Below are 12,614 nucleotides of genomic sequence, written 5' to 3'. Positions count from 1 at the left end.
ATACAATACGCCTATTTCTAGGTGCATATGATACGCCAATTTTAGCGTAGTAGCTGCAGTTAATGCTTTTGTAAAAAATATACATAATAACAGTGCAGTTATGCATACTAGTCTAATGTGAAACCTTCATATTTACTGTTTCAATAAAACAAAAGTTTTTCTATTTATCTTTAAAGTTTTAGTGTAGTTTATACATCTTTCGCACATTATCCCTATTAACAAAAGTTGGTAATTTATGATTAAATTTCATGTTTACAAAATGTGGAGGAGTCATGGCTTTATAAGTAGCATCAATTACTGCTGTCAAATCTATTAACACACTTTTTTCCAACTCTGGCCATTCTGTACATAACAAAATGTCCCTAAAGAATACAAATATTTAATTCTTGGTTGTAATAACATCAGGATTGAATTTTCCTTTTCCCAGTTTACACCTCCACACCTTCCTGCCTTCCTTCGCGGCCACATCCTCTGTTTTTGGTCATACAAACAGATTCTACAATAAAAATGTGGACAAATGTGACAATTTTTTGAGGGGCACTACACCCAACAACAACAAATCTATTTTCAAAATGTCACGTTTTTTAACATTGTATTGAAGATTTAACCTCAAGAGTACATTAGAGGTACTATATATTAAATAATGTCTACACAAATCTGTTCTTGCTTTTAGAAGGATTGAACCACAAAATAGAAAAGCAAAAAAACACTATGGCGTCTTAAGCATGAAACATTTATTTAAATGTAAGCGTGCATTGATAAGCATTAATTTCAACAGTGGTGAAAAGTTTTATATCATGAACGTTAATCATAAGTTTATGGGGTGACTCAGAAAACTGTAAAGATATAATACTTTATTAAGTATTTACTATGCTGATACTCTTCTCACTGCTGCCGTTAATGGACTCTTAAGTACTTTAATTAAACAGTCCACATATTTTATTACACACAGACATAAAAAATTAAATACTTAATAGCTCACAGAACATGAAAATGGCTGTCTGATACAGGCAGCAGAAAAATCTCTTTAACATCTGCTTGGCTATAAAGGATAAAGCAAAAAAAGTCACTTCAACGGTCTTCAGCCTCACTCATTTGACACCAAGAAGTACACAAACACACAATGCTGTTTGGACAATAAATTGTCTTCACGACTGAACAAACAATATGAGTGTTCCTCCACTTTGTGCCTCAAAAATCACAGAATTTATCAGCCTGTCAATGTGCCAAAGGTAAGTCCAGTTTATGTTGTCCTGACAGAGAGAAGTTATATTTTTGATGATGACTGGCTGTCAGTGCTGTCTGCTTCCTGTGGCCGCTTCTCTGAAACATCTGTCTCGGTCTCTGTGTCTCTCTGCTGCTCTGCCAACATTTCAGTCAACTTCATGTTCAGCAAAGGATCACGAGACTCTGACGCCACCTGTTGTTCGTACAGAAACATAACAGAAAATAACTTACTGATGAAGAGTTATCCAGGAAAGTATTCAGATGTCCATGAATTTATACTTACAGCTGGTCCTCCTCTCTTCCTTAATAAAACTCCTTCTGCGAGAAGCGCTTTAGCCGTTTCTTCAAACAGCGCCTCGGGTTTAACATCACTGCGGCTTTCTAATTCACTGTACTTCATCACAAACCTGCACAAAGACACCCAAATACATTAACACACACAAGAGTCACGCTGAAACAATTACACATGTAAAACAAATGCACAGTGTGGGTGGGGAACACTGTAACTTACCTCTGACAAGGCGAAACAAAGTTGGACTTGAGGAGCTCAAAAGCTCTGGGTCCATTACCGTACACCTCAAAAAACTTCCTAAAAGTATTAAAAGCAATCAACAGGTTGTTTTTTAAAGCAGTATTTATTATCATAAAACATTTAATGATTTCCTCTTATTTTGATGGCATCAACTTTGAACAAATTGTTCTGACTTACGCTCGGATTTCATCCTCCTTGTAGAAGATTTCAGGCACACTGTCTTCTGTTTGATTCCTCACTCTTCTTAAGGATTTCTCGAATAAAGGCTCTCTTTTAGGTGGAAAAGCAGCATACACATCAAACCAGATAGGTTTGTGCTCGTGCTTTATGACTCCAGCACGCATTAAATCTCGAACTCTATAGAAACAATAACAACAACAATCCATAAATCATTCTTACAAAATAACAGCTAGAATTTAGTTTTTACGAGTATGAATAAAATCTGAACTAGTATGTCTAAACCACAGCTTTAAAACAGACAACGATCGTCTCCTCTAAACTTTAATAGCAGAGGAAAAACATTTTAAAAGAATGATAAAGTGCATATGATGATTACTACACATGCACGCATGCTGACATATTGATTTTTTGGATTTGGAAGTGTTCTTGCAAAGGAAGCAATGCCCAACATCTTACAACTGAATAAGACAATTATTATTTAATTCAGTATTATAGAGATTACAATTTTCTGTAACCTAGACACTTGACTGTTGTAAAACAAAACCATTAACGTTAACCTTGACATGATCCCCACTGTGATCCACAGACATAAATGCTTACCGTGTAAATACAGTCCCGAATTTCTCAAGTCGACTCCCAGCCATAACAGATTTATATGATTACAGATATTTAATTGGCTCAAGATGAATCAAAATAACACCAAAAAGTTTGTAAATTCTGAATGCAGTTGGAAACGCACCGCACTGCACTGCTCTCAAACATGCGTCTTTCACTTCCGGTGTAGCTACGGATACCCGTCAAGGACAAAGACACCCAGAGGGAAAAAACAGAACTACGCTGTTTCATTGAAATAATTTGTTTATTATAAAATTCTGTATGTAAACATACACACAATGACATATTTATATAAAACTTCGGCATATGAACTCTTCATTTATGTAACACTGTAAGAATTACAGTTAGGCTATTTAAAGTCGCCATGAAATCAAACAAGATTTTTTTAAGTGCCTTACAGTGTTGCAGGGATTTTTATAAATGATTCGTACATACACAGCATTATTTTTAAACATTAATTTGCACTTGTAATCTTTAATCAAAAACATAAAGCTCCTCTCCCCCTAACAACAACAACTCTTCACCACATGACGTAAGAAACAAAAAAGAGGGAGAACTATACTGACTGTCCACTGTCCAGGCATTTTTAGCGTTGGCCTAATTTATAACAAACCAACCAATAAAGCCCCACCTTTGACCTTTTTCTAATTTCAGAACCTGTTTCACTTGGATATAGGTCAGGATATGGAAAAGAAGTCAATCGCAACTTCCATTTCATGGTGACTTTAACATAATCATTCATATTGAATAGAGGTAACGTTAGCCTAATATTTACTGTATACCGAGGCCCAAAAATATCTAACCTATAAGTATCATGCTTGTTGTTTTGGTTTTTGGCATCTGCGTCTTATATATACAATATTATAATACGGTTTGTATTTGTGTTTCTAAGTTATGAAAATCAAATACGTGAAAAGCATGTGTTCTGTTCCCCACTCCCCTTGGTTGTTTTGTGTTTTCGTCATGTACTTGTTGTGTTTGGTTTAATGGTTTAGCAGCACTACGATCCAAATATTTCCTCATGGTAGCGCTTCTCATTCTGTAAAATAACAAGCACAACCCTATTATACTATTCTTTTGCATTCATAATAATACCATATAGGCTACGCAAATTCAACTTAAATAAAGGCAGATCTACAAATGCGAGAATCGGAGGTTCACCTTCATCCTTAACAGATATTCTTCAGCCACAGTAAAACTTATGCCCAACCGGCTGACCAGGATTTCTCGAACCGTTGAAGCCACATCACGGGCCATGTTCAAACCTCCACAGATGTAGAGATGACCTTGACTCTGGTGCAGGACATCAAAGACCTTGTCATTTAATTGTTCCCGCAGGACATCCTGAACATAAACCTGCACCAAGAGCACAATGTCACTTTAACTGTTGTATTAGAGGAAGAAGTTAGTGGTATCAAGATCTACCTTGGGTTGTCCAGCCTGCCGAGAGTAAGCCGTGGCAATAATATCCAGAGTGCCATTATCTTGCATGTCCAGGGTCTCGTCTTTATAAAGGTGATCCAAGTCTGAACCTCGACAACCGAACACGAGTGTCATAGGATTCCCCTTTACACCTAGGAGAAATAACTCGATGTTAAGGTTTTTTTTCTTTTAAAACCACTTTAAAATAAGGACGGATTAAATTGAAAACCTATTTTTTTCATGTCACTGTACTGTTGTTGCCAGAAACTTCTGAAGGGGGCAATGCCACTCCCAGCACCTACAAGGATACAGGGAGCACTGGTGTCAGACGGGAGATGGAATCCATCTGATCTGCAATTGTTTGAAAAGCAAAGTATCTTGATTAGAAAAATAGAAAAATTTCCCTTTTTCTAGAATTATTTCTGAGGATGGGTTTAGGAATGTGATTTGAATGTACCTTTGGATGAAACAGGGCACCATGTCTCCTTCTTTGATGGTATTAAGCCAGGTACTGCAATGACCAAAATGAAGTGGACCCTTTCCCTCTAAAACAAGCAGAAAATACCAACCATCACCTGTTCTGACTCTAGAAAAAAAATTTGAGCGGATAGCTTTTTGTTTCAGATCTTGTTAACCTTGTGTGTAATAGCTAACAACAGCCACTGTGAGGTGAAGTTCATGAGGGTGGAGGTCACGGGAGGAGCTTGCGGAGTAGAGGCGTGGCCTCAGCAGAGGTAGCTGGCTCAGGAGAAAGGCAGCATTCAGTTCCAAAGAGGGAAACTCCTCCAGCACTTCGAGAAATGTTGGTTTGCGAAACTCCTTCCATGTTAAATACATTGGGAAGTCCTGCGGGTGGATGTTTTAGTATGCGTTACATTTTTTATAATTTTGCAAAATTCTGTTAACTGGTTGAACGCACATAAACAATGCAGGAATTGAAAATATCCAGCATTTTTATAATCTTTGTTCTTTATCCTTTTTTAGGTTCAATGTTTCTATCAGTAAGTCTCTTACTGTTGCTAGTGTTAGCAGGTGCTGTCCTTGGTCTAGCTGTCTTGTCATCTTAGAGAGCTTGCGGAGGAGGTTCTGTGAGGGTGGGGTGGTGACATCCAGAAGATACGTAAGAGCCTGGGCAAGAGTACACGGTGGTATTCGTTCATCTCTGTGCCACTTTTCACCATCTGCAAAACAATATTATTATCTATCATTATGTTATTAAGAAGTCCATTATTATAATTATGTAATAGGGTTACATGGTTCAGTACCAGGGTACGAATCACTGAGGAATTCCAAGCGCAGGCTTTGGTTGATTGGAGGGGCATTGGAGAGATGCTTGAGGATGCCAGACACCAGCTCAGGTGTGTTCGCTGGAAAAATCCCCACGTGATCTCCAGGGACAAAGTTTAAGTGGTCTGTGTTCCCATCCTTCTCCAACTCCACCAATATTGTGACACGACTGGACAACAAGGACAATGTGCCATGCATACAATTTAAGTCACTTTGAACACAAATGTCTGCCAAATAAATCAATATAAATCAAATACTTAAATGAATGAAGTTTAAGATCAAACCTGGACTGTGGGCTTTGTAAATTCTGTTTTCTCTTCAGCCTCATAGGAACCACACTTTTAGAATGAAGAGCTGACAAAGCTGTAAAACCAAGAATTCAAGCATCAAGATTGGACCGTAATCTCATGATCTACAGTATTATTACAATGAGACAGGTCTAGATGTACCTGCAACTCTGTCAAGTGTGCAAGTGTCATTTTGAACTCTGTGTTTCAGAGGATCCCAACAGTCTGCCCGTTGATCAGTTTCAGGAAGATGTCCTTCAATGTTAAACTCCCAGCACACATCCTAGACATAAAATAGAATCAAAACAGCTAACATAAATTTGATCATTAACGTTTTTTTCACACATTCAGCTGTTTTCATCCGGAGGAAAACAGTGATCGACAGCTCACAACCTTAAAAGCAGCGCAAGCCCAGGCTGAGAAATGTTCGTCCTGTCCTTTCAGTTCATCTCCTTCTCCAGTGGGCGACACTCGAAGAGCCCCTAACGCTGCAAGCTTTCTGTCCACGGCATGAGCAAACGCACAGAACTGTGGGTACATTCGAGAGCCGAGACCAAACACACAGTACCTGTGAATGGGAAAGAACTAGCTAAGCGTCTTCTAAATATAATATAGTACATTTTGGAGCAGCACTATAATGAAATGAGAACATTTAAACTGACCTGAGTTTGTTTCTTAGGTTGTTTAAACTGAAAAGATGTTTCTTAAAACTCTGAGAAAAGCAGAAAAGTGATGTCATTGAGAATCGTCAACTTGAATCTGGTTGGCTTACATTGATTGTGGCTTTTGAACAAAAACCAGCAAGTCTTAGTAACAATTGACCCAAAAATGATAATGATGTGCTCATTTCCTCACTTTAGAGTTATTCCCAATCTGTGTACATTTATTTGTTCTGATAAACACAGAGAAAGATATGTGAAAGAATGCTTATAACCGAATAGTTCTTGGCCACCATTGACTACAATAGTATGAAAATTGCTTTGTTCTGTTAAACACAAAAAGTATACACTTTTAACTACCATTGTGATATTTAGTCAATGGTGGCCAAGAATTGATTGGTTACAAGCATTCCTCCAAATATATTCAGACGAGAAAGAAACTAATACAGACTTAAAAATTTGAAATACTCGAGGAGTAAATGATTACAGAATTATAATTTTTGGGTGAACTGTCCCTTTTTTATTTTGCCATACTACAACTTGTTCGCTAAGTATGTTTAATAATGATTTTCTTCATTTCTTGCATAAACATGTCCACACCTCTCCATTGCCTGGACAGTCTCCATTGCCAAAGGTGCTGGTGACCACCATTACAAGACTTTCCTTCTCAAATTCACTGATGTTGTAGTCCTCCATGCAAACAAGCTGTATAACCAAATAAATAAAAATGTCCATGTCTGATATATTAAGAACAAAATGTAATTTTTAGTTATTTTGTGACTATTTCTCAAATTGTCAAACATTCGCTCTGTTTGTTTTAAAATGATTAAGTGTTGGAAGTGATGGTTCTTTACTCTGGAGTTAAAGGCACAGTTCAGCATACAATTGAGCTTCTTAGCAAAGGTCAAAGATTTCCCCGTTTCTGTGGCGTACAGGACAGTGCAGCACACCCGCTTGGCCAGGGCTGATTTGATGAGCATCTGAGAGAAGAGCACAGCTCTAGAGAAAAAAACAAGGATTTAGATATACAACGGCAGCTAACCTTTGAAACATTCATAACGCTGTTGTAGACACATCTCTTCTGAGAGAACAGCACTGTGTAGTTCTGTTTCAGGAAATGTTAAACAGTATAACGGTACCGTATCAAGCCTCTAAAGCTGACTCTGTGCCTTCTTTCTTTTTTTCTCTTGTTCTTCCACTTGTGAGTCAACCATGGTTCAGGCTTAAAAAGAATGAAAGAAAAAAACGCATTCGCATTTTATGTGTTTTTTATTAGATTGATTCAATAAAACGACATTTCTAAATTTACACTACGTTGCAATAAGGTGATACCTGGTAATAAAAAAATGGTGACAGAATGTAGTTTAGCATTTCCTGATGGAACACAGGGGTTAAAGCGCCAGACATTGGAGGCACCAGCCAAATCCAATCTGCCGGACAGCCTCCACGCAGTCGCACCTCCATCTCCATGTGCTTCATGAAGGACTCTGATGCGGAATGGTGGTCAGTGATGGTGACCTTATTCTTCTATATTTAGAAAGACAAGAGGTCCCTTAAAACTATAGATGTTTTCATATTTTATCAGCAAAAAATTATCAGCGATTTCCTTTGCACACAAGACCCACAATTTTACAAGTAGGTTAGCAAAAGACAAACATCTGAATGTACCTGAAAACTGTGCATCACTGCAACATTGATGGCAACAAGGGCCTGATCTTTCCATAGTGAGGAGAGTTTTTGCGTCTCCAAGCCCATTCTACGACCAACTTGCTTTAGGACACAATAAAACAAAAATCAGTTTCAACTACTTCTACTATATAATATAAGTACAGTATAATGTAATGTACAGTAGTAGCACCTCAAGAACATTGTAGCGTTTGGAATCACAAAAGTCCCTCACTCCAATCTCAGTTCCCATGTACCACCCATTGAAAGGACACGCTGGGAATTCAAGACCACCAATCTCAATTAACATGCTGGACACGGCAGGCAATGCATACCAGCGGAGGTTCAAATCTCGAAACCATTTATATCTAAAAAAAGTGCGAAACAACATGCCTCATTTCGATGAGTGGATGCTAACAGTCCAATAAACTCTTTGACTTGTCAAAAGATTACAAATGAGCTTGTAAATGCCTATTTTCCTATTAGCAACTGTGAGGAAAATAATGATTTGATCCCCTGCTGATTTTGTAAGTTTGCCTGCTTACAAAGAAATGAAGGGTCTATCATTTTTATGGTGTGTTTATTTTAAGTGATAGAGACAGAATATAAAAAAATATATAAAGGCTATAACTTGTCAGGATACATTTCAGTCCACTCCTCTGTCAATCTTTACGGTTTCTTGGCTGTTGCTCAACAAATTTGAGTTTTAGCCTCCTTCACAGATATTCTATATGACTAGGGTCTAGTGACTTGGACATTTAATGTGGTTCTCCTTAGGCCACACTTTGGTTGTCTTGGCAATATGTTTTGGGTCTTTGTCATGTTAAAGGAACATCACCGATCCATCTTCAGTGATCTAGTTAAGGGGAGGAGGTTCTCTTCCGAGATTTTACGGTTCACTGGCCCATCCCTCAGCCCCTCAATGCGGTGAACTCAACCTGTGACCATAGCAGAGATAAAAAGCCCTAAAGCATAATGTTTCCAACACTGTGCTTCTCTGTAGGGATGGTGCTCTTGGGGTCATAGTCAGCATTTCTCTCCCTCCAAACACAGGAGTCAGTTTTGGTCTTACATCACTTTCTCCAAACCTTTTCTGAATTATTTTGATGTTCATTGTCAAACTTCAGACGAGCCAGGCGGGCCTTCTTGGGGAGGAGGACCTGCCGGGTGCTTCAGGATTTCAATCTATTGTGGCATAGCGTGTTACCAATGGTTTGCTTGCTAACTGTGATCCCAACTGTCTTGAAATCATCAACAAGCTTCTTCCTTGTAGTTCTGGGCTGATCTTTAACCTTTCTCATGATCATCTTTACTCCATTAGGGAAATCTTGCAGGGAGCTCCAGACCAAGGGCATTTGATAGTTATTTTGTATTTCTTCTATTTTCAAATAATCGCACCAACAGTTGTTTCCATTCTCACCAAGCTTCTGTCTGTAGCCTATTCAAGGTTTGTGCAGGTCTACAATCTTGCCCCTAACATCCTTTGAAAGCTATTCGGTCTGGACCATGGTGGTGGAGAGGTTGAAATGGAGTATTCAGATTCTGTTGGCGGGCATCTTTTACATACATAACAAGCTGATTTAGGAGTACTTTCTTAAAGTGACAGAACTAATCTGCGGTCCATATAGGCACATAACCTATCTTTGGAGCCAGAATTCTTGCTACTTGGTAGGAGATTAAATAATTATTTCACTGACTGAAATGCAACACAATTTATATTTACAGATCTGCTTAGTTGTATACCAGCACTCCAGTCACATTCACATAGTGCATGAGGAAACCAATTATCTAATTTTGAAAGGTGAAGGGTTAGTTTGAAATTGATTTGAGAACCTGACATTGAGTCTCAGAGGTTAAATCTTGTTTTTAAATGAAAGAATGTGGCTCAAATTCAAATGGTTTTTCCAGTTTGAGAATCTGATTCTCAAAGACAGAAAAGCCTTTGAATAATATTCTGGAATGCAAGTTATCTAAGACATTTGAGCACTTCGTCAAGTGCTCTGGTAGTCTATGTTAACAAAGGTGCACTCGAAATCACATATTAAAACACAGAATATCTTACTATGTATACAAGAACTATTGAGGCATAACAACGTTTCCCAATGACTTGGGAGGTTATCAATCAATCAGCAGTTTTAAACTTTCTAGGGAATGTTTCCCAGCTATTGAGTCACTTACTGTGGGTGCTCCATGGGAACTTCCAAAATCAAATGTTGGGGAATTTCAAAAAGCTTAGGGTCCTCTCCATTGGTTTGTAGCAATAGTGGAAGCACATCAAACAGACCGTACTTTGGCGTCCATCCAAGCTGGATGCAAATCTGTATGAATGAGAAAATATTTACAGGATTATGCCCTTACTCTGCAGATGTATAGGACAAGGATGTAGAATTTCTACCTCTGTGAAATCAACACTGTCAGGATCTCCTATTATTGTGCCGTCCACCATCTTATAGCCTGCGTATCTTATAAGCTGAGTATTCCACACACGGAAATCATGTTGGCCATCGGTTCTCTGAGGGAAAATGGTGATGGCAGACCTGTCAAAATAAACATGTTCATTGTGATAGTATCTCAACAAACATGAAAGACAACGGAAATTTCTTAGCTAATTAATTGTTATAAAAAGAAATGATGTATGAGGAAAGTTGTCAAAATCAAATAGTTAAAGGGTTTTAGCATTAGCTTGTTAGCCTTGATAAAATTCCATAAGAACACATAAGCATTCAAAAGTTGCATGCAATATTTTTATGAGATATTTTTCTATTCATCAAACTCTAGGCCGTGGGGTAAACTATTGCCTACTTTAAAGGGGTCAAATGACACGGCTAAAACCAATATTATCGTTTGTATTTGATGTAATGCAATGTGTATACACGATTTAATGTAAATTAGCGTTACTTGCGTATACATTTGGGCGGTCTTAGTTAAATCATACCACGAACTGACATAGATTTGTGGGGGTGTGGTTACACAAGGTGTTTCAGGCAGGTCTGGTTGAGCATTCGTTTTCGGTTAGAATGCATCTTTTCTTCACGACATTTTACGTGTCTAATATAAGCATGGGCAACTTATAACACACCTAAGACACAGAAAACACGTATTCCCGCCATATGACCCATTTAAAGTAAGGAGGAACCGACTCCCTGCTTGCTTCACTCAAAACCATATAAATGCGCTAAACCTGTTTCAAGGCATTCAAGTAGTAAATGAAAATTCAACAAATAATTTTTAATTTAGGCCTACCTCAGGTTGCCTCCATTGGTGGCAAACTGAATGTGATCACACAGCACCTGAAACATATCTGCTGCAGTTTTGCATTTACGTGCATCAAACACCTGTATGAGACAACAAGACCCAATGTTAACATAACAGTGCAATGGCACACAGCCCAAATTCTCCTCAGACTGAATCTAATATTAGAAGCACCTGCAAATTAGTCCACTGAATTCTGCCGATGCATCTTGGTGCATTCCTCCATGCTTGTTTAGCCCCAAATTCCAGTTCCTTTGTGGTGAGTTGATATGATCCAGTGGCATCTATTTCTGTACAAACCTCCTCCACACGAGCCAGGTGCTCCTCAACTTTTGTGCTGATCAACAAACATCGATCAAATACTATTTTCATACTTCAAAATTGAGCAGATTTTAACAATTAGCTTTATTATGGCATTGCAAGAAAACAATATCACCTTTTAAAGGTTTCTTACTTTTTAATGGACTTGTTATACTGATTGATGAAGTCAATAGCTTGCATGAGGATGTCATTGGAGCCTGGTGTAGTAGGGGAGGGCCATCTCATTAGAGACTTTGGAGTCATAATCGAGCCCTCACAAACATTAGAGGTACAAGTCTGCTTCTAAATTAAATGTGGAAATATAATTGATGTTAAATTAATGTTAATAACAAAAATAAAAAAGTGCAACAGAACTTTTCAAATGACCATTCATTTTACAATCAATGTACAATTACTTATAAATCAAATTGGTGATAATTTACACGGATAAAATTAACTCTGTGAAAACAAATATTGCGCCTGTTAATTCCCATAAAATGTACATCAAATATAAAAATAAAGAAGGTGCATATTAAATTTACAGACATAATAGACTTTTATTAAATGCAGCTTAATTAACCTCGTAATATGCTCACTCACTCACATATCATTAATCTTTGCAAATAAAAATGTGCTAAGTAGCCTAACACCTCACCTTGACAGCTCGGTGATGTAATGTATCTTGATAGCACAAACTATCCTCATAGTTTTTCACCTGCTTCGAAAACGGGCATCTGTCCACTTTGCCATCCCATTGCTAGCAATGACAATAATATTTAAGGATATTGCTATTAATTTGAATGTTGCATTTCATTTGAACGTATACTCACCGTATTAGGTTTTATCTGCCGAAGAATTGTGTTTTTTTCATCTTTAGTGATCTGGTTCCCCATATCTTTCTGAAATACAACCGATTATAACAACCATTCAGGCAATAAATATTTCCTTAAAAACTTCCAGTAGGCTACATTTCCTCTCTTATATATAAGATGAATTTATTTATTTAAGAAGCACTGAAGATAGCCAGTGCTGAAACGTTTGCTCGTGTGTCTGTTTTTATTCACTTGCACTTTGCACCTCTTGCACGATGTAATTTATAAAATAAAAAATATAAACAACATGTCTTTGTAGACTCGAGTGGAACAATGTGCGGTTAGCCATCCTCCTGTTCCCTTTTATTTTTTTAAA

General features: G+C 37.7%; 2 protein-coding genes across 2 annotated transcripts; both read right to left on the bottom strand.

The window, feature by feature from the left end:
• Positions 1–717: 717 nt before the first annotated feature.
• On the bottom strand, positions 718–2,711 carry mrps23 (mitochondrial ribosomal protein S23). The gene is made up of 5 exons (XM_056757230.1): positions 2,540–2,711; positions 1,937–2,116; positions 1,739–1,816; positions 1,511–1,634; positions 718–1,420 (listed from the first exon to the last, which is right to left on the bottom strand). The coding sequence occupies exons 1-5, from the start codon at positions 2,581–2,583 to the stop codon at positions 1,268–1,270; spliced, it is 579 nt and encodes a 192-aa protein (XP_056613208.1). The 5' UTR covers positions 2,584–2,711; the 3' UTR covers positions 718–1,267.
• A 147-nt stretch (positions 2,712–2,858) lies between these two features.
• Positions 2,859–12,366, bottom strand: nos2b (nitric oxide synthase 2b, inducible). Its single transcript, XM_056756645.1, has 25 exons — positions 12,257–12,366; positions 12,082–12,183; positions 11,581–11,729; positions 11,301–11,463; positions 11,118–11,209; positions 10,270–10,411; positions 10,053–10,192; positions 8,068–8,242; positions 7,878–7,979; positions 7,542–7,736; positions 7,349–7,431; positions 7,064–7,208; positions 6,810–6,914; positions 6,213–6,262; positions 5,944–6,118; positions 5,713–5,833; positions 5,548–5,626; positions 5,242–5,432; positions 4,991–5,157; positions 4,612–4,822; positions 4,434–4,521; positions 4,206–4,327; positions 3,980–4,128; positions 3,716–3,910; positions 2,859–3,593 (listed from the first exon to the last, which is right to left on the bottom strand). Exons 1-25 carry the CDS (start codon positions 12,317–12,319, stop codon positions 3,555–3,557), a joined length of 3,243 nt encoding a protein of 1,080 aa, XP_056612623.1. The 5' UTR covers positions 12,320–12,366; the 3' UTR covers positions 2,859–3,554.
• Between the last annotated feature and the right edge of the window lie 248 nt (positions 12,367–12,614).

The sequence above is a fragment of the Triplophysa dalaica genome, chromosome 9, assembly GCF_015846415.1.
Source record: "Triplophysa dalaica isolate WHDGS20190420 chromosome 9, ASM1584641v1, whole genome shotgun sequence".
NCBI classification, from domain to species: Eukaryota; Metazoa; Chordata; class Actinopteri; order Cypriniformes; family Nemacheilidae; genus Triplophysa; species Triplophysa dalaica.
Note: the sequence above shows the minus strand (reverse complement) of the source record. Positions and strands in the feature narration are given on the sequence as shown.

Coding starts and splice junctions, on each gene's coding strand:
- mrps23 (XM_056757230.1), bottom strand. CDS start 2,583: ATGGCTGGGAGTCGACTTGAGAAATTCGGGACTGTATTTACACG. Junction 1,817..1,936: donor AAGGAGGATGAAATCCGAGC/GTAAGTCAGAAC, acceptor TAATACTTTTAG/GAAGTTTTTTGAGGTGTACG. Junction 1,421..1,510: donor GGAAGAGAGGAGGACCAGCT/GTAAGTATAAAT, acceptor TACGAACAACAG/GTGGCGTCAGAGTCTCGTGA.
- nos2b (XM_056756645.1), bottom strand. CDS start 12,319: ATGGGGAACCAGATCACTAAAGATGAAAAAAACACAATTCTTCGGCAG. Junction 11,730..12,081: donor TACATCACCGAGCTGTCAAG/GTGAGGTGTTAG, acceptor CATTTAATTTAG/AAGCAGACTTGTACCTCTAA. Junction 7,737..7,877: donor CAGTGATGCACAGTTTTCAG/GTACATTCAGAT, acceptor TTCTAAATATAG/AAGAATAAGGTCACCATCAC.